The sequence below is a fragment of the Dicentrarchus labrax genome, unplaced genomic scaffold (assembly GCF_905237075.1).
Source record: "Dicentrarchus labrax unplaced genomic scaffold, dlabrax2021, whole genome shotgun sequence".
In the NCBI taxonomy this organism is placed as follows: domain Eukaryota; kingdom Metazoa; phylum Chordata; class Actinopteri; family Moronidae; genus Dicentrarchus; species Dicentrarchus labrax.
Genome location: NW_026136720.1, coordinates 28,201,675 through 28,227,853, shown reverse-complemented (window position 1 = coordinate 28,227,853; position 26,179 = coordinate 28,201,675). Strand labels below are relative to the sequence as shown.

The window sequence follows — 26,179 nt, the reverse complement described above, 5'->3', positions numbered from 1 at the left end:
TAATTTGATAAGTTAAGATTTACAAAGGACCAGTCCAACATATAACTCTGAAACACTTATATTTTATTACAATACTGAGCACATTATAACCACACTCATCACACTCACTGTATATGTGTGTTAAGGTAGGCATTTCCGGATGAACCTTGGAAAAGCATTAAGCCTCTCAGGGCTTCCGTAATGTAACATTTTCTCTGTGAGGATTTGTGCTTTGGTGTGTGACACCGGAGTACAGGCGATGCTTTCCAGTGTGCAGACAGGTTTAAATCTGTCTATATACTTATAAAATAACACAAATAATCAAGAATGATGTACTTTGTACTCTAGAGGCAGTGCTTAGAGACAATGACAATTCTACTGCTTTTAGTCCTGCAAAGTGGGTAGTCCTTGGAGCTGGAATGAGGAATCTGAGGGTGTCTTGGGATTTGGTGCACCACAGGTGTCACCTGACCCAGTATCTAACAGAGAAAGAGCAACACAATTGACTCAGGCATTCAGTGTGTTAATCAACTACAGTTCTTGTAGGAGACCCTTCTCAAACGAAAGCAGAGTGAAATATTTTATCTTTCCCACCCCTCTTACAAATCAGTAGCAACTCTTGAAACAACTGGTCCTTGATTTCAGACAAGACAAAAGCAGCTTATTGTTGCTAGTCGCTGCTGTTTTGCTAGCTGTAAAGACAAATGTCCCTGGCACTGGTTTTAAAACAAGTAGACTGCAAGAGGAGTCTTATGTTCTTAATGGCTTTCTAACATCATATTGTGCTAAAAGACTGAGGCTAAAGCTGCACGCCCCAGGCCATAAGTCAGCTTCCTCACTGTATGATCAATGTGGAAGACATGCAAATAAAGCATTAGTCTTGTTTTACAGTGTTAGGGGCCAATGACAGAGACGCATTGCTACAGGTGTGTAGAGAGGCATCGTGCTCAACCAGGTGATCAAATATGATCAACAGAAAAAATGTATTGAAGCACACATTAAGCTCTGTATGAGTGAAGTGAACTCATTTCAAAGAGATGAAGGTTTGAAACATCACAGTCTGCTGTTCTGTCCATTATGTGTAGATTCTTTTGGCTTCTGGTTTGAAGAAAATTAAATTAAATTAATATATAAAACCAAAATACAGATGTATGCTGGTTAAGAGTTTTTCATGTGTTTAACGGTTCCAAACTATCAGTAATGTACAAAAGAATCAGCGGGTATACCCAGTTTTAACACAACCTTCCTGGTGGCTTTCCTGTGTGCATGGGATGGATTTATTCACAGCACAGACTAGAGTGCAAGACTACAACTCCCACGCTTAAATCTTGAGCTTAATCTTTCAAGTTAACACTTAATATCAACCCATCATTCAGCCTCCGAACTTCTACAAGCTCTCATTTCCTGACTTTAAAAAGACAAGACAGACACCTGAATGCAAAAGCATACTGTTGCATCTACGGTAGCAAGGAGACAAAAATGATTGCTGTCTTCAGATGATATCTAACTGTGAATGCTTATGCAACACAAAGACTGTGCATCATATAATGTAGCTGTTGTCAACATACACTTATTAGTTGTTATTTGCTAAAGGAAATTGTTAATTCAGTGTTTATCATTATTGCTCCTCCTGTCCCTTGTTGTGATGCTGCAGTGCCTCTGGGCAAAATTATTCTGATACTAAATATCTTCTATTGAAGAGTTAGTATCTGAAGTACACCAAGCTCTGCCAAAAGTCTGGCCTTATTTTTGCACCAACAGAAAGACCTTCAACACGGATACGTGGGGTGTGACATTCCTTTCATCCCTCGTCCCATCTTCTTCCTCTCCGAAGAGGGAGATGATTGTGAGGGTTTCACGGTGCACACACAAGCCGAGGCCCCTGCGATGCGTTTCGGCAGGTCTGGCCCTCTGGACCATGAGCCCTTATCGGGGTTGTACACCTGAGTGGCTCTGGAGAACGCCATACTCTCCCAGCTGTAGCCCCCAAGCACATAGATCCTCCCTGCCCAGACTGCGAGCCCTGCCTCACTGTTAGGCAGCAGCAGTGGCGCCACCCGGGTCCACTGGCCACCGTGCGGGTCATAGGACTCCACCTGCAGGATGTCAAAGCGCTCTGTGGTGTCCTCGTGGTCATTGCTGCCCCCGATGGCGTAGATGAGGTGGTTGAGGGAGGCCATGCAGTGCCAGCCCCGGGCCAGAGACATAGCCTGGCATTCCACCCAAACGTCACTGTCCCGTGATGGATCATAACTCAGGAAATCTCGGCGGTATGGGCCGATCTGATAGTCGTGACCACCTGAGATGTAGACTATGCCGTCGAGGACCGTCCCAGCATGGCCGTAAGTACACCTACAAAAGACAGAATTCAAAAAGCCAAACTGTTTAACGGCTTAAGAAAAAAATGTAACAACTATGATAAAGAAACAAAAAGCTGCCATAAAATAAAGGTAAAGGTACTCAAATAAAGAAAATATAATAAAGACTACATGTGTACAGCCATGCTAGCAGCCCTATGAGGCCGTAACGAGAGCAGCCCATCCGAGTACTTTGGCCTTATGTCAAGCTCCCACCCCCTTTTCCGGTGAAAACAGTCCCTCTAATTTGTCTTTGCCAACTTCATACGATAAAATAAGAATAGTATATTGCAGTAGTAACGTGTGTTCCTACCTGGGCAGTTCTGCCACGTAGGACCAGCAGTCCTCAGCGGGACAATAAACCTCCACAGAGGACAAAGCTCCATTGTCATTTCTCCCACCCACGGCAATCAGGCACTCTCCAACTACCCCGAGGTAGAAATCCACTCGCCGCTGATTCATTGGAGCACCCTGGAAAAACACACTGTCACACTGTCACTGCTAAAAGACAACAAATGAACAAAGTGTGAACAAAAAAATAAATAAATAATGAAATCCTTCACTGGATATTCTGGCACTTTTGTTAAAATGAACATCCAAATCTGCATCTTCTGTGTATGCTGCTATATAAACGGACCAGTAATCGATAAGGAGAATAGAAGTGGCTCTTTGCTACAGTACCTTGGTCCACTGGTTGTGGCGGGGGTCGTATCTGTACAGCAGGTTACAGGCTGCGTCACCACCATTGTCCCTGGACGAGCTGCCGCCAGCAGCGAAGATAAAGCCCCCCAGCACTGCCAGGCAGTGATGGCTCCGCTGGGCCGGCAGCTCGGTTTCCACCTCCCAGCTTCCTGTTTCACCGTCCAGTCGGCAAACATTGGCACTCAGCTCCTCTCCACGTTCTGACACCTCGAGAAGTAAAGAGAGAAGGTTACAGGAATCTAGTGAGATTCTGGTTTTGTTTTTTTAGATATATTTTATTGGTGTTAATTGATAGAGACAGCTGAAGAGTGACAGGAAAAGGGGGGAGAGAGTGGGGGACACGCAGCAAAGGGCCACAGGTTGTAGTTGAACGCCTGGCCACTGCAGCAAGGACTACACCAGCTCTTACAGGTCTGCTCTGTTCTGCTGAGTTTAAATGTCAGGATCAGTCTTTAACGGCCATAGTCAAATCAAGTCTCAAGTCATTTAAGAGGAGGCCAAGTCATGTCACAATTCTTACTAAGGATGTGCATGATTAGTTGACAAGTGGGTTAAATGTTGCTACTGGTTAACTGTTGCGTCTCCATCTCCCTGCTGGTATAGTCATTATATTTGGTTACTGTGGTCTGCTTTGTGATTCTACCAGGCAATCCCACTCTCCACCCATCTAACCTCACACAACAAATCGGTTAGACATGGCACTATTCAGGGGGAAGGATATACTGGGGTATCAAATAGAGTAAGTTGTGAAGCCTGGCTGTGTGTGGCTGTCTTTAAATTGTGCTAAATTTGGACTGTGTTCTGTGTTTTCTTACTTTTAGATTAAGCAATTTAAATGTTTCTTTAATCTGCAGCAACATTAGATACCAAGAACATCCCCAATTCTTACAATAGAAAGTCTCAAATTAAAGTTGTATGGCTGTGTAAGGCCTATGAATCTCTATCTTATTTATTTTATCTGGTTATGACATATTACCAACTTGACACTTACATATATTTTGTTTCAAGTTAAGTCTTTAGTCAATCCAGTCTTAAGTCCAGTTAATCCAGTCAAGAATCTTATCACTCAAGTCCAAATCAAATTCTTCATTTTTGACTCAGTGTCCTCAGTGTCCTGGAGAGTTTTTCCCTTTGGCAGTAATATTTAACAATTTCTGTGATTTTTTAAATATCAAAAGAGTGGCACTTTCATTTAACAGTAAACTTTTATCTGATTTACATCTCTACCTCTCCTCCAATCAGCAGGAGCCGCTCTACTCCCTCCCTCAGCGTGGTGCGTCCTGTTTGCAGGAGCGGCTGGGCGCTGGGCCTGGCGTGATACGCCAGAGATTCCTCCACCAGGGCCTCACATCCGGCCTCCTCCGGCAGCAAGGCCCGCACCGCCGGCAGCACCCGTCCCACGAGGTCCCCCATCGGCATCAGAGGGAAGCGGATGTGGGAGAGGAGCTGCCTGGCGTGAACGGTACGCTCGGGACTGTGGCTGAGCCACTGCAGGGCGGCCTGGAGGAGCGCTTGCTCGCTGTCATGCTGAACCTGATAATGGAGAGATTACTTCTTATGATGTCACTGCTGTGTTCAAGGTCAAGAATAAACCCTCAATCTCAGCGTATAAACAATATTTACCTGGCCACTGGAGAGGTAAGAGGTGAGTTTGTGTAAAGGAATGTCCCGCAGGAAATCGGGGGTGAAGGAGAGTGTGGCGAAGCGTGCAAGGATAAAGTGGTCGATGAATGTGTCGAGACGCTCCAGACTGTAGAGCAGAGCCAGCTCCTGCAGGTACAGGTAGTTGTCCTCACTCACCTCCCTCTCCAGGTACTGGCAGCAGAAATCCACCACACGCCACACCTGAACAACAGCAGGTTTCTACATCACATTTTACTTAACATCTTAAAGGGTTCAGTGTGTAACATTTAGGAGGATCTATTGGCAGAAATGTAATATAACATTCATTGGTTTGTTTTCATTTGTGTATAATAATTATAAAAGTTGTTTACTTTCATACTTATGGGTTTGTATGTGCTGAACAGAAAATGCATAAAGTTTCTTACCTGTAGGAGGTGGGCAGCTTCCAGCACATAGTCAATGTTTCCTCCATCCAATGGCAGCTCTCCACTGTACAGGAAGTCCACTACAGCCGTCAGACCGATGTAGGACATCCCAACCAGCTGCACCTGCAGACAGGAAGAGGACAAAGGAGGTTAATTGGTAGTCACACATATACTAGACATTAATAATAATTTTAATAGTAACGATAATAAATATGCAAAATGAGACAGAAAATAAATAAGATGAGAATAATGTAGAAAAACACAACAAGTAAGGGAAATAAGACCGTAAGGCTAATTTTCTTTCCAGCCTCCTATGTACCTCCTCCTGGCGTTCCTCCCTCATGCCCAAGGTGAACATAGCGTAGAAGTACGGGCTGGAGACAGCCAGCAGAGCTCGATGCGCGGGGAGCCGCTGGTCGTCGGCCACCAGCACCACATCACAGAACTGGCTGTGCTGCCGCTGCTCATTGAGGCCCTGCAACACCTCCAAACCTTGTTCCACGCAGCGGAACACCTGCCAACACAACAACACAATGACAACAAGGCTGGCCCTGTTTACACCTGCCATTAAAACGCGTCACTGGTGATTGGATCAAAAGTGGACAGCTCTACTAGACTGTTGTGACTCCAGATGTGGCTTCCAGTTGGCTCAGGCTAATCTGTAGTAAATTTTTCAGTTGCATTTATAAGAGGGACGGACTGAAAACTACACACTGATCAGAGCCAGCAACATGTTTGTGTGTGTGACTTTTTTAAATAAATGAATGAAATAGAAAAATACATTGGGTTATGCTGACTGGTACTGAAGGGAGAGCGGGGTACAGTGTGTCAGAAGTCACATCATTCAACTGCATTATTCTATACATTATAATGTAATATAAATGTAACGCTTAATGTTTTAGATCAGACTGACTGTCTTTTAGAAGGACCAACTTCCCGAAACTCACAAAGGGGAGTGCCAACACTGTTCCACAGCAGCCACACTGACAAGTGTTTATCTTTGTTTATCGGCCCTATGGGTGCAGACATCTGCAAATGCCAATTATCTCTAAATGCCAGATAATTAAGTTATCCTTTATTGATTCATTTGACACATGTAATGGCAATTTTTAAGAACCTATACAACCCTTTGACCTGGTCATTGTAAAACCATACGCAACTGTTGAAGAGGATATTATATGCATATAACCTTTAGCCCTGTTTCTATCTACACTGCATGTCCAAGTAAACAGCGGGATGTTGAGACTTCACTAAGAAGCCAAGGACATGATCATCGCACCACACTATCTGTCTGTTTACTGTCCCAGAACTCAGGAATGTGTAACTGTGTTAGAGTGACGCTCCAACAGGGATAAAACCATACTGCTTCTTTAACATTCGATAGTGTGTGACGGCTGCGCTGACTCTATTAATGGATGACTTGAATAAAACCTTACAGAAAGACAAGATCATACTTTGTATGCTTTATTAAACAAATTGCCACCACACACATTTGACAAACAACACACTTCCACTACCAACACTGCTGATTTGCTGGTATGCTTGATCTCCAAGGAGAAATTAAGAAGAGGGAAGAAGAATTATTACTTTATTAATCCCAGATTGGGAAATTATTTTTTAATGCAAACATTTTTTGCACACACAGGGTTTATAGACATACAAATGCAGAGAGACGGCGGAGAGATGGGCTGCCAGATGTGAGTCCGACTGTATGGTTCAGCTCTCACTGTCTCTCACTGTCTCTCTCACTGTCTCTCTCTCTCTCTCTCTCTCTCACACACACACACACACACACACACACACACACACACACACACACACACACACACTGACCTTGGACGATTCACTGATCCGCTGGGGCCGACACACACGGCTCACTTTTCCATTGTCCATTATGTTCCCTCAGACAGGCATCACCTAGAGGACACACACATATGTGTTACAACACTTCTGAAGAACTCACCTAACGCTAACTGTACCTCATTCTTACTGAATGAATGTGTGACCAGGACAGCGACATCCTAGCTGAGTAACTGTAGAGCACCTACTGTCCTCATCTGTCTGTGCTGTGAGGACATTTGGTCTATATTAGAATATATTGGAATACATATTACAACAATACACACTTTTTCTCTCACACACGCAGTCAATGACAATACAGCATATTAAGTTCAGTCGCTTTGTGCTTTAAAGCCTAGAACCTGTGGTTGTTCTACAGTGACAGTGCTTACATTTGGACGTGTGGTGGAGCAGCAGACGGTAGCGGGGTACACTGTGATACAGCTAACAGCATCTCTCGTTAGCGTAGAGCAGCTGCATTTCTGAAGGAAACCGTGGACATACGACGTTTTTCAACGACGACACAAACTGACCCGCTTCCTGAAACTCTCTGTTCTCACACAGTGTCTTCTTACAGAGACATGTTCCTGTAAATACATTGTTAGAGCACAGAAAGGACTGCACAGTGTAGCATACCGTAAACTAGCTTGAATAAACAAACCAACTTCCGGTGTTGCTTTTCAAAATAAACTCTTTTGTCTCATGACTCCAGAACTCTCAGCCAAATAAAAAACATGCAAGGAGGGATAATGAGGAAAATTAAAAGACATGTGGTTAAATTTAACAAATCCCGAGACCTGACAGTGGGACAGCTTCGCGTAGCCATGTAACCTCAAAACGGATTTTTAAAGGCTCAAGAGGTTTAAAGTTGAAGGATTGTTCGAAAATTACTTTTGTTACATTTTGACTCATATAAAGAAAGGACACTGCTGACAGAAACCAGTGGTCAGTCAAAATGTAACTGTTTATGTCATTTTACTTGATAATAAAATGAAATGACATTTGCCACCTCATTTTGTCATTTTATTTTGAAGCCGAAGCTTTTCGCGAGCTAGATTAACGGAGCTGGTTTTAACACATCCAGGAAATAATATGCAGCTAATGGACCAATCACAACCGGCTCTATGCGAGCACATTCAAGACAGGCAATGTCACCGATGGTTTGAAAGATATGTTACTGATCCATGCTCAATACACCTAAGTAGGACATAATGAACTTGGATGTTGAGGTGCATTTCTTCAGAAAGGATGGGATTTGTGACTGCAAACAGAATAACTACTGCAGTAGGTAACTTTTTGTCATATTTTCTGAAACTATATCCTGACAGTAGTTTATGAAACAGATAATCTATGAAAAAATCAGGTGCCTATATATATATATGGGAATGTATATATATATATATATATATATATATATATATATATATATATAATAATAATTTACATTACTACTGATGGAAGAGGTGAAGTACGGGGCCCAATCTCACAATTCAGAAATTGGGATAAAACACCCCTGGAAAAACTGTAACTTATTCTGTTTATTACCTCCAAATAATGCACGTTAGAACAGAATTTTGTATATTCCCCCTACATGCCCAAATTGAACAAATAGTGGCTAATTATTGCGTTATACAACAGAATCCATAGCATATAAAGCTCTCCTGGTGTGGAACAACTGGAATAGCAAACTAGGTTGCTACAGAGTGAATCCCTCAACAGAGAAATTCAACTGGTAGAACATGTAAAAATAAAGAATCTGAATGGTGGCCAAATCTGAACTAAATCCAAAGTGAGTGACAACTAGAGACTGAAAGAGGGCACAGAAACCAGCAGGATAACAGAACTATGTGTGTGTCCAAAATAGAAAACCACTGGAGATTATGAAAGTTTTGAAATAGATTTTCAAGGTTTTATGACCCTGTCTAGCAGCTAATCTTTTAACCCACAAGACAGGCTGATAAATAACCTCTGGACATCTGTATTTAATGGCACATGCTAATCTTATGTGCAATGTAAAAAATGTGACAGTATTGTGACTTGGCTGTTTTTGTAAATTTACATCAACATAACACATGGGGATGGGTACACAAGGTAACGTTCACTGTTGTATGACCACTTTGTACCATAAACACCAGAACCATGAACACTATTTAGCTATGAACAGGCGGGTGCGATGGGCTGCTGGTGGACCAGCAGGTGGCGGGGTGATGCAACAACAAACAGAGTGACAGAGCTCAGACTGAGTAGGTGGTGGTCTGCCTCTCTATCAGGCCTCATCAGTGTCAGTCATCAGAGAGCAGGTGGAGCCAGTGGATTCCCAGCAGGAGGGATGAGACCTTTGACCTCTGCCTGCTGTACAGACCCAATACTATGATATTAATCACTGGACTTAATGAAGTCTACATACACATGCAACCCCTGCCCCTGACTGGCAGATACACAGATATATTGTGTTGTTGTATGTAGTTTGTGTTGTATTTCAGTGGACAGTAGCCACAGTGGTTTTGCGTTGTACCTACATTGTTAAGAATGTTGCAACTAACAGAATATTACATACAATGTAGCACAATACTTTCTAGATGTATACTCTGTAACCTAGTGTATGTGGTGTTTCTATTTAAAATCCTTAATTCAAATCTTACGATCATTACAATTAATTGAAATGTAATGATTGAAACAAAACTGGTGGATTATTAATACATCTGCATTGATCTGCATCAAGTTGTACAATTTAGTAAAAGTAAAACCGGAAGTTGATTATGTTGCCTTCAGAATAAAACAGTGTGTGAATACTGAATAATCAAGTCTACTGTGTTTTCTGGTGTGCAAATCTGAAACAGTTCTAAAATAGATGATTCCTCACAGGATATCACAGATATAATATAAATATTATTTGTCACGTCATTAAATGCATCTTCTGATTTTACTTTTTTGTCCTTGGTGGCAATTATTTCTCATGTTGATTACTTTTTGAGACATTGCCTCTTATTTCCAGAACTAACGTCTCAACCTCTGTCTTCCAATGGTGATAGATAAAATCAATAACTGTACAGTGTAACCAGTAGCAAAATGTAGATTAAATCTCATGATGCTAAAATGAAGTATGTTTGGTTAATGTTGTTTGTGTGGGCTAAATTCTGTCTGGATTTTCTGTCTGGAATCAGATCACTGTAGGAATATGTACAATATATTAATGTTAATGTGATCATGACATTGTGTTAAAAATATTCATACAAAAAAGGTCAGAGGTAATGATTCTAGGGGTCCACACTTGGAAAGGTCCAGATGAAGTCCAGTCTATCGAGCCTATACCCTGATTTTATTGGGAGGGGGAAGCATTTTGACTTAAATGTCTGACTGCTAAATTGATCACAGTAGGCATTCTGACTTTGAGTAGTAACCTACTTCAAGATTGCTAGAATTATGCTGAGTATACTTACTTTTCAAATGGACATTTCTCTGCTTGACTGTGCTCTGGTGTTGGTTAACAAACCATTTCCTCCAATTGTGTTGTTGGGCAGAAAGTAATAGTAATAATAATAATAAAATTGGTTTATATGCTGATGATGCAGTAGTATTTATGTCAAACCCTACTGTATAAGATTCATTTTTAATGTAAACCAACACTCAATTTAGTGCTTTCCCTTGTTATAAAACAGATTTTTCCGAATCTGAAATTATGCCTCTAGGTCATATGTGTCAAACTCAAGGCCCGTGGGCAGGAACCTGCCCGCCACGTCATTTCATGTGGCCCGCAAAAGCTTGAAATGCGTATGGTTATCTTGAAATAAAGGTCTATCCTAATTTAAAGCGTACATTGACCATAAATTACATCTCCCACGATGCACGTCGATTTCGTGACCCACGAAGTGGCGGCCTCCCGCCACTAGATCCCAGTGTTTCCACTTCAGCGTTTAACAGGCGGTTTTCCAACCAGCGGAGATTAGAAATGTTAATTAATCCCAAAATGTCCAAGAAGAGAAAAACTGATGCAGAAGGAAGGCAATTTAATAAAAGATGGGAAAGCAAATATATGTTTGTGCTTCAAGGAGAAAAACCGGTGTGTCTTTTGTGTTATGAGGCAGTGTCTGTGGTGAAGGAGTACAATTTACATAGGTATTTTGACACCAAACACGGAGATAAGTATCCTAAATTTAGCCTCCAAGAAAAACAACAATTCGCCCAAGAATTAAAAGGCAGACTGCAATTTCAGGAGGAAATGTTCAAAAAAGCTCCAGCCAAAAATTATGCAGCAGTAAAAGCTGGATTTATTGTGGCTGAGAAATCGCCCGAGCTTCGCAGTGTTTTTCAGATATGGACTTTTAAAGTCAGTCAGTTTGTCAAGAAACACCATTGCAGACTGAGTTAAGGAACTCGCAGGAAATCTGACAAAACAGCTGGCCAAAGAGACACGCAGTTATCAGGCTTTTTCATTAGCCGCTGATGAATGAATTGATGAATATTAATCCTTTTTGGGCCGCAACTTAGACTATGTTTTGAATATTGGCCCCTTGTGTGATTGAGTTTGACACCCCTGCTCTAGGTGATCATCTTCAAATGCCTGACAAAAGTTTAAATATTTATATATATATTGCTTTTAAACAATATTATCTTAAATGTCTGATTGCCCATTTCTGCCAAACGTGACGAGAAAAAAAGGATTCTGTAAGTCATTATCAGCAAACTTTCTCAAAGTATTGACTTAGCATCTCAAAATAATGACTTATAATTAGTATCTCAAAATAATGAGACACTTTCTAAATATTTTGAGTCATCTCAAAATGATGATATAATTACATACAGAATCCTTTTTTAACCCCCATCACGTTGGCAGAAATGGGCTTCCATATATAAATGTGCTGCAGCCATAATCTTTACTACGTTTTTAGTTTATTTTGAAAGTCCTTGCCGGAACATTTTGTCGTATGTTGTGGCTGCCTTTACAGCGGCCCTCACACCATTCATTGACAAGGAGAAGGTGAATACAGCGTCTGGGGGACTTCTCTGTCTGTCTGCTGGCAACCTCATCGACTAACATCACCAACGCCCATAAAGTGGCAATATACAGGAAATGAACCGAGCTGCTAGAAGAAGAGCCGTCTTTTCGCGTTAAGTCTGACCGGCTCAATTGTACCAGTGCGGTGGTCGTGATTTTGGAGTGAAGCATATTGTATAACGTTATCAGTTATAGTTCTCTCATGCATTACATCAACTGTTTAAGTTAGCTGCTTTATTACTGCGTAGCTAGCCCTCCCTGTTCTGGACTGATACAACGTTTACTTCGATTGTTTGATTCCTGTCCACCCGAAAAATGGCAACCCAAATCGATAAAGAGGCTTGCAGAGAGGCTTACAACCAAGTCAGAGACGATAACACGGATACCAATTGGTGAGTGTGCAGACATGGTTCCTTAACCATACTCCGTTCAAGAATGTGACTATTATATATATATATATACTGCATTGGATATTTGCAGAAGTAAATGTGTCGTAGATATAACCCAGGACCTCGTTGGAATATTGATAACTCACTAGCCATTATTGACTTCGGCAACCATATAATATATCAAACAACCTGTTTTTCGAGCCAATCTCAGAAAAAAAAAAATGTAATTCACGGAACCTGTTACCGCCCACTGCGCCGTCTTTTCGGTGCTGAAGGGTACGAAAATGAGAAGCGGACCTTTTCTAAAAGTTTAAATTGTATTTAAATAAGCGCAGTTTTGCTAACTGGATATGCGCCGAATTGAAGATAGATACCTAAAGACGTAGTGGATGTAATGAACGGCATCTTGTGCCACGTCAACCACTGCCTTTAGCCGAGATAAGTTGAAATTGCTCGATATTTAGAAGTAGTTCAACCTGCTTTAAAAGAATACGCACTGGAATGGCACACTGGGGGTTTGCCGGCAACTGAGACCTTCGTGAATTGTTTCACACTTGATACGTGAAACCCTGGTTCCAGTGCTTGTGCTTATAACAATACTGGCTAAAATACACCCAGCTCTGTGTGTTGGCTGATCTGATCTGTATTCTGGCTATTTAGCGGTCACACGCGGCACAGTTATCAGGCCCAGCGGGGCAGAAGTAATTTCCTTTGTCCTGTATTCAGAGGAAAACGTTATAGTAGTGGCACTCACATGGATGACACACAGCTACCACCTTGCATGGGCGTCTTAGGCATTTTGTGCATTGCTTCAGATTGCAAAATGGGTCTGATGTGCACACAACGCCATTGTTGAGAATCAACAGATTATGAGACTGAATAATCCATAACGCACTGTGTGTTCTGCATCTTCCAGGGCTGCGTTTAAATATGAGGGCTCTAGGATCGTGCCTGCAGGACAAGGCTCTGACTATGAAGACTTCAAGAGGATGTGCACAGGTAAAGGGTCGATTTTATTTAAAATATGCAAACCTAGTTGTTAAACAAGCCTTACCGGTGTAATGTTTGCATGGCTGAAACCCATCTCCCTGCTGCTGACTAGTCTAGAGTTTGTAGTATGTGTGTGTCTCTGTCTCTGGATGGGTTAAACAGCCTATATGCCACACAGCTTGACTTGGCAGGACACTAATCTTTTAAGACTCTGTGCTCTGTCACCCATTGGCCTTGAGCCCTGTAACTACGCTGTCGAAGCACTTAACACTGTATGCATTACATTGCATAATCTGTTCAACTATGTCCTGCGTGTGTTTTTTTTACAAGGTGAAATATTTAAGGTCAGGCTTTTGTATATCTTTGCAAGTTTTTTTTCTGAATTGCAACAGAAAGATGTTGTTCTCCAGCTACACCCTAATGCGATAAGTTATTTTAACTCCAAAAAATTGTTGAAACGGATGACATAAAAAATCTAAGGAACACAGACTCAATTTTATAAGATAAAAAAGACTCTTGATTAAGCTAGTCATTTTAAGTGACACTGACTTAGTTTAAGTTATAGAAACATTCCTGATTAAGTACTTTTTACTAGGTATTTTGTTTTCACTGAACACATAAAAATGACAAAATTAAGTCAGTATCACTTAAAATTACTAAAGATACTTGGGCAAGAATGTTTTTCAACTTACAAAATTAAGTTAGATTTACTTAAAATGTTTGATGTAACTAGTTTCAACGATTTTTAAGTTAAATAAACTTATTTATTTATAGTTTAAAATGTTCACCTGTCACTTCCTCTGAACACAAAAAACGCTCTTACTGAAGCACCTGCATGCAGTGGGATTACAAAAATACAGTTTTCTTGTCTGATTGTGTGTCTTTTTTAATGAAGGATCATGTATTGGCTGCACAGCACAGTGATTAGCAGTATCTCTGTTTGCATGGAGCTCACAAAAAAGAGAGAAATAGCAAAAAGAGAGTCAAGTAGGGACTTTCAGATGATGTTTCCCAGAGATAATTAATAGGTGCTGGATGCATGTAGAGAAAACAAAATCTCACACTTGGGATGTAAGTTCCTCTAGAGTAAAGCATCTGCTCAGACGTTGGGTGTGGCTGTTTCTGATGCTTGCTCTTGTTGTCTTTAAAGCTTGCTGCCTTAGGGCTGTACTCCTGTTTTTTCTTTCTCTTCCTGACAGTTCGGGGCTCACATTCCTATGTTGAAATAACTCATTTATCGCCATGCTTTACAATAGTTGAGCAGCTGGTGCCATTGGTTCCTGTTCAGAGATGACACACACATTATCAGACATCTTTCTGCGTGTGGGTTTGTTTTCCTTATTTAGCAGTGAAGTTGTTACTCTGCAGAGAAAGAAAAAACCCCTCTGAGTGTAGGAGGAGCTGATGCAGACTGATCGTGCAGGGAGGCGGAAAGAGGAGGGCTCCTTTTTGAATAGTGATCTTAACTTATCCAGTGTCAGGAAGTAAAAATACATATCATTTCATTTCAAGTTTTAAACCCGATTTCTGCTGACAAAATGTAGCAACAACCAATAACTTATTTAGTCAATTTCATAAATTATTCATTGTAGGTCAGCAAACCATCAGCTAAAGGGAAATTCAGTCCTCAGTGTCCAATGGGAAGGTGTTTCTCAGGTTTTAAAATCTACAAAAATCTTCAAAAATCTATTTTGAAGACTAGATAGATTTGTAGATTTTTTAGCCACGTTAGCGACATATCTGTATGGATGTATGGATGGCAATGTTGGTCAGTCCGTCCAGACTGAAATTGATCTCCAGCTATTGGATGAATCGCCATGATTAATGATGAATTGGATAAAGACATTCATTGCCCTCAGAGGATGAATCCCGCTGACTCGATCCTGTAGCGCCACCAGCAAGTCAAAGTTTTCACTAATCCTTTCAAATAGATCAACATCTACTGGATGGATTGGGGCAACATTTTGTGCAGACATTCATAGTCCCCAGAGGATGATTCTGACTGGTCCTCATGTGCAGGCAGTTATTAATGATCAAAAGGGCCATTTTTGGCCAAAAATAAATCTTTCACCACTCACCATTTTTGGATTTGACAACTTTTACAACTAAATTTCCATTAAATTTGGGTCATATATTCAAGACGCCCATGATGAACCACTCACATCTTTATTGATCTTCTTTTTTCATCTAATGCCACCAGCAGGTCAGAGTGTACACTTACAAGAGATATCTGAACATGTATTTGATGGATTGGGTTCCAGACATGTGGATATGGTTCCCAGACAATGTATTCTAATGTCTTCACTCATTTCCTGACTTGCGCCACCTTGAAGTTCTTAACTCAGATTACCATGAACTTTGGTGCAGACAACATGAACCACCCAATAAAAAATGGAAAGGAGGCTTTATGCACATAATTAATAAACTCGGGTAATCCAATGTTTCCCACACAAGCAGCAGCACTAAATATTACATTTATAGTTACAGTTGACCCATGTAATGTGTGTAGAGGTGTCGTCGTGGTTATTTTGTAGCTACCTGGCTCCATTTGCATGTGATTCAATCAAGGTCACAGATGTGCTTAATGGCACTGGCTCTGACGCTGCACTTTCAAATCCGTCCTGCTGCCTTCAGATGCCTGTAGGAATCTGATCAACTGAAGGAAGACTGTTCAGACAGCATAAAGCAGCTGTACGACATATTAATTAGATAAATGCAGACTGATTTACTGTCATTTCTGCTTAAACCACATTCAACCATATTTTTGATGCATCTATTGGCAGGATTTTATTTAATTAAATTATTATATTTATGTAAAAGTGAAAATCTTGGCCTATTGGTGGCAGTAGAAGAAAAGTCAGAGGGTCACCTAAACCAAAGTGTTGCTTAGGGGCAAGTTTTTACCCGAGGGTGGAACCTAGATATAAAACATCTGGGTGGCACCAAAATCGATTTTTAGGGATCTGCACCAAATTGAATGGCCACACCCTCCTCAGGCCCTGCTGTTAGCTTAGATAAAAACAAGAGCAAGCTTGGACTCAGTTAACATGTTGGTAACACCACTCCTGGCCAAACCCTCCTGACACCGTTCACAGGAGACAGCTCTTGTTTCCAGGCTGTGTTGCAGAGGGACTGAGCGTGGGCTGAGGGAGCACACGCAGGAAGATACAGTGTCACCTGCCAACCTTTGGTGTGCTCAGATGAAGTCAATTTATGCAGAGCACCGTCCCTCCCAACAAGACTATTTTTTTTTGCTGTCTCATCACTGTTGTAGTTTCAGTGCAGTTGTCTCTGCGGTGGGGTGGGGGAGGCTGGCTGCAGAGTCAGCATTGCTTTAAAGGGAAGACAAACCAGGAAGAGTCTGGCAGAGGGAGGAAGTGTGGGTGTGTGGGCGAGCTCCAGGTTGGGGTGTGGGTATGAGTTGTGCTGGTTCCTCTCTGGCATTTCAAACGGTGACAATGGGCGATAAGACGAAGGTTCACCTTGAGTGTCACACACACAAACTAGTGATGTCATTTGTAGCCGCACTACAGTGGCTGCTCCTATTAATGGTGATAATGTGCGGCTGATCTGAAAACAGTGCTGCTAAGGCTCTGCCAGGAAAGCCATTATCAGCAGCTACAATAGGTACATAAAGATAATACAGGTTGCACTGTAAAAACTCTGCTTGAATCAGCTTGTTTCCGCCTTCAGGAGCTTTTCAGAATTGAAGTGTCTTAATTTAGAGTCCTAAAGTGACTATATTCATAGATTGAATTGTACTTGCACTAGCTTGAATTAAAGCAACAAAAAAAGAAAAAAACTAAAAACATTTGGGATTTTACACATGAGGGTCCGTTTACTTGCCATGTCCGACTCAGCCTGTGAAAAAGAGACATTATACAACATAATGTCATCTGTGGCTCTAAAGGGAGCTTTCTGAAGTCTGAGACAATAACCCTGATGGTCTCATCAGGTAGGGTCTAACAGCACGTCCCATTTACCTTGGAAGTTGGAGCTGAGAATGACGTCACACTCGGATCAACCGCGTTCCAGAACAAATGGGAAAACCAAGCTATAGCCAGGTTAGCCATTGTTAGCAACACATTACACAGTATTTTGGTCCTACAAACATGTCCACAGACAAACGTTGGACAGTACTGTGTGCACAACTTATTTAATGAAAAACAAAAGACAGAAGTGCTAATAAACAGTAAATTACAACAACTATCACTTAGTTGATGGCCAGAGTAGCCATCTTGAATTTTTAGGTTGGGGTTGGCAAGGTTCTTCCGATTTTCTGACTTCAGGGGTTATTTGAGTCAAAATGTCTTAATGGTGCATTATATTTGAATTCCCACTTCCCAGTTCATCTGGAATGCACTGTTATGAAAGATGCTTTTGAGTTGCATTATGGGAATTGTAGGACTACAGTGTTTTTGGTTGTTTTTTTTAATAGCACTACTGTATTTTGTTTCTCATTAAATCAGTTGTACACGGTATACTGTGGATTCTTTTGTATCTGAGGTAAATGGAATGCACCATTTTTTTTATTAACCTATTAATTTTGTGTCGGAGCAATACTGAATTACTTGATTGCCCGTATAGTATATTAAAACGGCCATCCACCGTTTTTATACCTCAGTGTCAGTTTACACTTGAACTGTTTCTGTGCGGTTAAAAACTAGGGATGTGGAGTTTGCAAGTTGTGGGCATTTACCAGGCAGGATGGGTCTAAAGAAAGATGCCATTGAGTTGAATAATGGCATGTGTAGGATCCAGTGTTTCTGACAGAGTCAGTCTTGGCCTCTCGATGGAGCGCCCCTCATTTAGTCAATAAAATGTCTTCTAATTTGAAGCCTTTAAAACACTAAAGTCATGCAAATAACACAAACAAACTAACTGATGGAGGAAGCAGTAGACCAGCAACTCTTGTGTTCTGCAAGGTTAAATTCTGTTTTTGTCAATGGAGTTTGGTGGCTTTGAACAAAGCAACAAAATAGCTGTTTCTGGGCGCCCGGTTAGCTCAGTGGGTAGAGCTGGCAACACATGTACTGAGGCTGAGTCCTTGCTGCAGCGGCCCAGGGTTCAAATCCGACCTGCAGCCCTTTGCTGCGTGTCATCCCCTCTCTCTGTCCCCCTTTCCTGTCTGTCTTCAGCTGTCACTATCATAAAGGCCATAAAATACCAAAAATATACTTTAAAAAAACTCTTACTTACTTACTTACTTACTCAACAAAAAGGTCTGTTTCTGTAGGGAACCTTTTCATAATGTTGTAGACACAATCTGAGCCTGTCAGTGGTTGAAGAACATCCTTTAAACAATAACTGAGTATCAAAAGTAAAAGGTTTACTATCAAGTCATCAATGAATTATGTGATAATGTCAGCAATAGTCTGAGTATAGCTGCTTTTTATGAATGTATTTTACATTAGTCTGACACCAGTGGAAACAAGCCAGTAATGATAAATACTGTCGCCCACTTCCACCCCTCCGAGCAGTGCTCCTGTCTCCCAGACTGGCTGGTGTGTGATGCTGTCACAGTCCCATTCAGTGGGGATGGGATGCTCCTCACTGTTGCTGCTCCCCTTTGAGTTTTAGGGTGATGTTACTTAAAAATGCTGCCGGGTGGAGCTTTAAAAGTGTCAGTCAACGGCGCACTGCAGGGAAGCTGACTTCTGGTCAATTTATGCCTGAACCAGTCATCAGTCACTTATGTCTAGATTTTGTTAACCCAGTAAGAATGTTAATTTCATGTGTGTCAGGGATTATCTCTGCCAGACTGTTCTGTTGAAGACTCGGGGACGTTGTATTCACAGAGGCAGGAACATCTGGAAGACAATAATGAGTAATCTGTTCATGTTATTGTTACATAATGACCGCCTGAAGTCAGCAAACAAGACAGCCTGAGTGCATTTGTGAAAAGGGAGATCTGTGTGAGAAATAAACTTCACTGATTCTATTTACTTCATGCACAAACTAAAGTTATGCAACTTCATGAGTAGCCTATGTTTCTCAACTCACTGTACCTCTGGGTTTGGTACCTCGTCTGGTTGTGCAGTTTGTTTTCTGTGTGTGTCTGGCGTAGTGGGAATATATAGTTTTCATTGAGACTATCTCGTACTAACTACCTAGCTGAGTGTGTTTTCTGCCTGCCAATAGACTGTTGCATGAATGAGTCCTAAAACCAAGAAATGAGATAGCATTTTGGCACTTCCGATTCCTGTGCTTCAAAGTTGATGGCTTTTTTTCTCTCTTTTTTTTTTTAATGGGTTTTTGGTTAGATGTCTGAAATAAGGTCTGTGGTTAACACAAGCCTAAAGATCCCCTCTAGTCATGTATTAAGTCATATATAAAAAATGGTCTGCTTGGAACAATAATGTGCGTAAGATGTTTTTCCGAAAGAAAAAAATATAATTTCAGCATTCAAAATTTAAAAAAAGGCATTTTTTCCTTCTAACTCATGAAAAATATCACAATATATGAAAATTGTGTTCATTTATATAGTTTTCCTGCTGGACACAAATGCCACAGGTGGCTTTAAGTTTCTACGTATCACTTTGTATTCACAAATAATAGAAAAGCCAGTGTATTAAATGCTATTTTATTAGCATTTGAGAAATGTGTTACCAATACTACCAGTGAAGGACTAAAGAGTCTGAGCTGTAAAGATCAAGATCCTAACTCACAGACATAGAGCCTGTCCACATGAATACGCGGCCTCACCCGATACGAAATAAATCTCCGTAAACACGGCGTCGTTTCCAGAAATATCTGCGTCCACACGGATTCACTGAAACGACCCAAGACGCTGCAGTCCATATGCCAGGCCTGTATGTGTGTGACGCCGCCACACCAATTCACTAAAACCGGAAAAGAAGCCATGGAGCGTGCGCTGTTTACAAACAAGTAGTAGTAGGCCGCCATTGTTGTTGTTGTTATGACGCGTCTAGTGGCAGCAGCTGAGGTTAAACGCTAGAGAGGCGGGGCTCATACGTCATCGTTTCGGGAAAAATACATTTTCGCCGTCCAGATGACTCCGGGCAATCCGGCGTTTTTGGATTTTCCCACTCTGGGACCCGTTTCCAAAAAATACCGTTTTCACTCCCCGAAAACGCCGTATCCGTCTGGACGCGAGGCCGATACGATAAAGTATTTATCCGGATTCGAAAAAAACGTATTCGTGTGGACAGGCCCCTAAAGCTGCAGTAGGTAATTTTTATAAAAAATAAATTTGTGTCAATTTTGTAAGAACTTTCACTACCGGTATATCCTGAAAGATTGGCTGTTGTCATTCAGGCCCGGTAGATTCTTGCAATCAGGATTAGGAGAGCTAAAACGAGGCAGAGGAACCTGATTTTTTTCACAGATTATCTGTCTCATGTTCTACTGTCAGAATATAGTGACACTTTCAGCAAATATGACAAAAAAGTTATTTTTATAAAAATGACCTACTGCAGCTTTAAGCATGTGGCACTATGTCCAGTACAATACCCATATCATGATTACTTTAGACAACTTTGTCCAGTTTGTATTCAATCAGTAGGCATTCATAACTCATATAGGAGACATTACTAGAGAGTTACAATGCACGTAAACACAAAGCTTTCCCCTTTAAAATCCACTGTTTCCCAACCTAACTGACTTGTGACCCTTTATTGTTGAGCTCTCTTAGTATGAGTGACATTACATCATTACATTATGTTTGTGAACAGTTCATCCTAAAAACTGATGTTCCCTATTAATTGCCCATTGCTTCATTTGAATAGGATTTAGAGGCATTAAGAGGAACAAAGCAGCAGGAATGTTTTTTTAGCCTGATTGCGTGTATAGTCCGTTCTGAAGTGGGCCACCGTGAGAGTGACCGGCGTGGTCACTGGGAGGTGGTGTCACAACTGCAAGGTTTACAAAAGATTTAACTCATTTATTCTGGTGACCTGAATATTTCCTCGTTGCACACACACTTCACAAAACTTCACCCAAAAAGCAGAACCCTGTATTCATCTGCACTGCAACTCTGAAACTCTTTGTTCTCACTGTCTTTGTCTGTCTTGTGTCTTGTGTGTGGAGAACTCTTGAGTGTGTGCGGCTTCTGCTAGGGTGTGACGTAACATTGTCAGCTACAAGCACCTTCCATCTGTACATCCAGCCTTACGTAGCTTCTCCCATCTCTTCCCCCAGATGACGCTCGTCTGTTCGGCTTTGTTCGGATCACAACGGGAGACGCCATGAGCAAACGAGCTAAGTTCACTCTCATCACCTGGATCGGTGAGAACATCAGCGGGCTGCAGCGCGCCAAGATCAGCACCGACAAGGCGATGGTCAAAGAGATTGTGCAGGTCAGAGACTGTGGCGTTGCATGTGGAGAGAGTAGCAATCAAAATAATGGTTGCCATCATAAGACTAAAATAGAGAGAAGCTATAATGGTCCCTTTGAGAATAATGGGTGGTTACAGAGGCAATATGGCAACAGAATGCTGGATACAGTTAGACAAATAAGAAAACAGAAAACCATTTCTCTAGATGATATGAAGACGGAACGTAATGGGGGAAACATAATAAACAGAAAATAGAGAGTGTAAAAGGACCAAATCAAGATTCTTGTGAGGTAGGACAGATGCAGTGAGAAGTCATAGTTTAGATAGTTTTTTCTAGAAAAAGATGAAAACTCATTGAAAATGTTCATACTTACTTACCCAGCCTTTGGGTTTTTCAAAGTGATCAAATGTGCATATTGTTTCTCTGTCATCATTAGTTGTCCTGTTTAAAATCCTCAGTCATTGCTTTCGTAATGCCAAACAGCTGATGTAAATTTTGGTACATGCGTTTATCCTTCGGTAGCACTGCTCTTTACTTCAGCATGTGTTTCATTTCTGCAGAACTTTGCCAAGGAGTTCATGTTTAGTGACCCGAGGGAACTGGATGAGGACAATATCCGCATGGAGCTGAAGAAGGCGGGTGGAGCCAATTATGACGCTCAGGCCGAGTAGCGACGTGCCACGGTCCACTGGAAGGGTTGGGGTCGGGGAGGGGGGGTCGGGTCTGGTTTGGTGGGGTGGAATAAGTGGGGTCGGGGAGTGTTAGGGCAGGGCTGCTATCTCTTGGGGAGAGGGCGAGGCGGGATGGAGAGGGCACTTGATGAAAGGGAAATGCATGCACCGGACACACACACACATACACACACACACACACACACACACACACACACACACACGTTTTACCTCCAAAGTGAGGTCCAGAAAGAGACCTCATGGTGAACGATTTGGTAATTTTCAAGAACACAGAAAGCAGAGGTGCACCAGGAGCAATCTGTAGAACCAGTGTTTCAAATACTAACCAAACACTGTTTATGCTTATGGCTTATTAGAAAACAGCTAGTTTATTAATGTACTCTGAACAACAGCTGCAGAATAAGAACAGATCTGAGTTACTGTAGAGTGTTTTGGCACAGATCCTGACAATACAGGTGCTGTAGGTGCACCTCTAAAATGACAACATCTGCATAAGGGCGCTTATGTACTCGATTTTAACAAAGCTTATGTGTGAGCAGCATTGTTCACTTGCTTGCAGCGGTTTGTGCATCTGGAAGATTAAAAGAAGATTAAAGTGCATGAATTGTATCAGGTTTTGCACGCATAAATATACTTAACGTGGTGACACTGAAGGACGCTATCGTATTGTTAGTAAGGAATAATTAGATGAGAAGATTGGTGCCACTTCAACGTCTTTACAGTTAATTTATAGTTGGAGCTACCACCCCTCACTAAGTAACATTATGTATCCTGTCTGTTTAGTTTGTAGAAAAAGTGTAAAAACAGCACAGAAGCAGTTGCCAGGCAACTAATAGAGACTCCAGGAAGTCACTGTTTTTGGCCCAGGAATAGTCGGACATGCATATTTTTACACTTTTTTTACCAATGCAAATGAGATATATATATAATAAGCTTTCAAAATGTTGGTATGTATGTTCTTTTTTTTCTACCTCCACCTCTTTATGCTAAGCTAAGCTAAGTAGCTTCATATTGAATGGACAGACATGAGAGCAGTATTGATCTTATCTCGCTACCATCAACAAAAAAGCAAACAAGCAAATTTCCCAAAACGAGATCACACTGAAAAACTGATTTCTGAGGATGCACGCGACCAACACTCTGAAGTAACATGCTAGCTAGCAATCACCCACACACTAACGCGTAGTCAAAATCAAGTGTATGAGCGCTCTTTAAAGATCACTGATGGCCTTCTCTACTCTCCTACCCTCTGCCCTCTCCCCGGTCAGCTCATGGTTGGTTATCTACTGTGCTGTGCATCATCATCTCGTACTCATCCTCATCTCAGTTGAGCAGCAATATGAAGTTACATCGAGGCTTCAGCACTGTTTGCTAGGAATGATTTCATGTAATGAGGATGTGAATAAACGAAGGGTTTCACTTCAAAATCTCATATTGTGATCATGGATCGTGTCGTAAGAACATGTTCATGGACACGGATAGATTTCTCATTTTTTTTAAATGAAGCTCTTTACTCGCAGGCATGTGTTTGACACCAGAGCATGCTCTTAGTCATGATACACTGTACCTCCAGGAGGAAAAGATCTCCATTTTCTAACGATATCCTTGGCGATGGTTGCTTTGAGTCATAGTGCTGAGTACACTTTTAGCCACCTCTTCATCTGCAGCCAGACAGCTGTGTTTGGATTACAGCCTCAAAGTCAACCATTACGTCTTGCCCTGAGATGGACTGTAAATCAACCCCTGCCATCATACTTGCTCGCTTTGTGCTGTGAATCGCTTTGATCACAAGCCCAAATGTGTCCTTTTTGTGTTTTCGGACCTTATTTCAATGTACTTTTTGCTTTCTCCTTCCAGTTTCTGTTAATTGTTTCCAGAGCTGTGGCAGAGTACATGGCAAAAAATGAGATTCTTGCTCTTCCAGGGGGCTTTCTACCTGTGGATATGCCCTAGAAAGAGAAACAACTAGTATATGGATTCATCAGCAGCACTAGCAGTCAAGTAATGAATGTTTCCCAAAGGATTTTGAGAATGGAGATCTTTCCCTCTGGTGTCTCATCTCACGATCTACCCCTTAAAGATATCCATGCATACTGTAACCTACTGTGTTTGACTGCCTTAGTCTCCCAGGGAGAGAGGGGCATCATGGGAGCTTGTGGACACTACACTGTGATTGGCTATCCTCCTTACATGGGGGCGGGACTTTGATCGGCACATGGCCCATGACAACGTGGGCCTGGGCATGTCATCCCAACCCAGGAGGAGCCATTTCTCGGTTGTAGCATCTCTGTTTGTTTATTTGGTTTCAACCCTCCCTTCCACCCTGCAAAAATTAGGATTTCTTTTTTTTTTTGTTGTACTTTTATTTTGTTTTTGAGATGAATTTTATTTTCTCTGAACCTTGACCTTTTGATTGCTTTTTAAGAGCATTGTTATCTTGGATATTGGCAGAAGACATTTTCAAAAAAAAGAATGCAAAAAAAGAAAAAGAGAGAAAACTGAGTGGGCAAAAGATCAGTCATTTCAAAATAAAAATTGATGTTTTTTTCCAAAACCTGCTTCTCAAAGTGTCTTTTGTGTGTCACTGAAACGTACAGTACTATGGATAGTTACAGACTACAAGTTTGGAAATGAAAATATCTGAGGGTGTGGAGCGAAGCCAGCTTACCAGACCTCTATAGCCCACTCCTCATCTATGCTGGTGGCTATCTTACTAGCATAAGCTACTGTTACTAGCATAACATGCCCGAACTTCCGACCAAACCAACCAAAAGTCCAAAGTCGGTGGTTGAGTTGCATAACCATTGTGGGTAATGTAGAGAAGAATGCGTAGAATAAAAAAGATCATCCTCATGGTTCATCTGGTTTTTAAACATACAGTATATCATTTCTGCAGCTAGGAGGTCTCTCACACCAACACAATAACAAAGTTTGATAATGTCATAAAGTAGTGTGGGATCATGGGAGTTGTTGTCTTCACCACAATTGCATTCATCTTCTCTACCGGGAGCCCACATATCCACAGAGGTCTCCTCCTCTCCAAAACAAACAGACCCACTGATTAAAACCACTAAACACACTGAATAAAGCAGTTCCACCTTAACAATCACTGCTTCTCCCACACTGTTGGACAGACAAAGGACGTCCTGGAGGGGCTGCGAGCCGAGCTAATGCTAACGTTAGCTCAGCTTGTTTCTCTGATAACTTAAGATCCAGACGTCTGATGACTAAAATCCTTCATCTGGTTCAAATCTAGTTAGTTACAAAGCACCAAGTTCAGTGACTGGTGAAACACAGCGTTCCCTGAATAAAATGAACGGTTATCTCTGAGTTTGAACATTGTTGAAACATTTGGGATAATGTCAGTACACAACTCAACTACATATAGAACATAGAGCTAGAGTTTATACACTGTTTAATGATTATAGATTATTGATTGACTCAACTACATATAGAACATAGCTCTAGAGTTTATTGACATTTTAATGTAAAAATGTTACATGTTAGGGGCTGAGTCCTTATTGCAGCTGCACAGGGTTCGAGTCTGACCTGTCTCCCTTTCCTGTCACTATTCAGCTGTTATCAATTAAAGGCAAAAAAAGCCCCCAAAGCCCAAATATGATAATGAAATTCATTGGATTAATGCAGTTACTTGTATGAAGCTGCATTTTTCACAAAACCAATCGACATGGAACCAATAGTGATTTTCCTTCATATCCTTTTGGCTTCTTCTGTCAGTATGGCTTTAAAATAGATTTTAAATTGCATTCATAATGCTCTTAAACACTCTTAAATTTAACCTACAGAAACCTGCAGAAACCCAGTGGGAGTGCAATGCTGTGACGCTAGTAAAAACCAAGGTTTCTTCACTCTACCAAATTGGGGTTTT

General features: G+C 41.3%; 2 protein-coding genes and 1 long non-coding RNA gene across 5 annotated transcripts; 2 read left to right on the top strand and 1 right to left on the bottom strand.

Annotated features, from left to right (window-relative positions):
• Positions 1-42: 42 nt before the first annotated feature.
• Positions 43-7,609, bottom strand: klhl36 (kelch-like family member 36). Of its 2 annotated transcripts, none has more exons than XM_051383199.1 (9): positions 7,318-7,609; positions 6,920-7,003; positions 5,406-5,600; positions 5,087-5,209; positions 4,662-4,901; positions 4,266-4,571; positions 3,018-3,245; positions 2,650-2,807; positions 43-2,331 (listed from the first exon to the last, which is right to left on the bottom strand). In XM_051383199.1, exons 2-9 carry the CDS (start codon positions 6,977-6,979, stop codon positions 1,749-1,751), a joined length of 1,893 nt encoding a protein of 630 aa, XP_051239159.1. In that variant the 5' UTR covers positions 6,980-7,003; positions 7,318-7,609; the 3' UTR covers positions 43-1,748. The 2 variants fall into 2 exon arrangements, with proteins under 2 accessions (XP_051239159.1, XP_051239160.1); XM_051383200.1 differs by having other exon boundaries at positions 4,662-4,883; positions 7,318-7,608.
• On the top strand, positions 5,119-6,537 carry LOC127353815 (uncharacterized). 2 transcript variants are annotated; one of them, XR_007881364.1, is made up of 2 exons: positions 5,119-5,243; positions 5,394-6,537. It is a non-coding gene; the product is annotated as an uncharacterized LOC127353815 (long non-coding RNA). The 2 variants fall into 2 exon arrangements; XR_007881365.1 differs by having other exon boundaries at positions 5,141-5,235.
• Positions 7,610-11,894: 4,285 nt separating the features above from the next.
• cotl1 (coactosin-like F-actin binding protein 1) lies at positions 11,895-24,844 on the top strand. Its single transcript, XM_051383355.1, has 4 exons — positions 11,895-12,313; positions 13,227-13,309; positions 21,461-21,618; positions 22,159-24,844. Exons 1-4 carry the CDS (start codon positions 12,237-12,239, stop codon positions 22,267-22,269), a joined length of 429 nt encoding a protein of 142 aa, XP_051239315.1. The 5' UTR covers positions 11,895-12,236; the 3' UTR covers positions 22,270-24,844.
• Positions 24,845-26,179: the final 1,335 nt, after the last annotated feature.

What these genes read in the sequence shown, in the direction of transcription:
- klhl36 (XM_051383199.1), bottom strand. Translation starts at nt 6,979, where the DNA reads ATGGACAATGGAAAAGTGAGCCGTGTGTGTCGGCCCCAGCGGATCAGT. An exon ending in TCCTGCTGATTGGAGGAGAG is followed by an intron (nt 3,246 to 4,265) that starts GTAGAGATGTAA and finishes TTACTTCTCGAG; the next exon opens with GTGTCAGAACGTGGAGAGGA. An exon ending in TACGTGGCAGAACTGCCCAG is followed by an intron (nt 2,332 to 2,649) that starts GTAGGAACACAC and finishes TGTCTTTTGTAG; the next exon opens with GTGTACTTACGGCCATGCTG.
- cotl1 (XM_051383355.1), top strand. Translation starts at nt 12,237, where the DNA reads ATGGCAACCCAAATCGATAAAGAGGCTTGCAGAGAGGCTTACAACCAA. An exon ending in GATAACACGGATACCAATTG is followed by an intron (nt 12,314 to 13,226) that starts GTGAGTGTGCAG and finishes TGCATCTTCCAG; the next exon opens with GGCTGCGTTTAAATATGAGG. An exon ending in TGGTCAAAGAGATTGTGCAG is followed by an intron (nt 21,619 to 22,158) that starts GTCAGAGACTGT and finishes TCATTTCTGCAG; the next exon opens with AACTTTGCCAAGGAGTTCAT.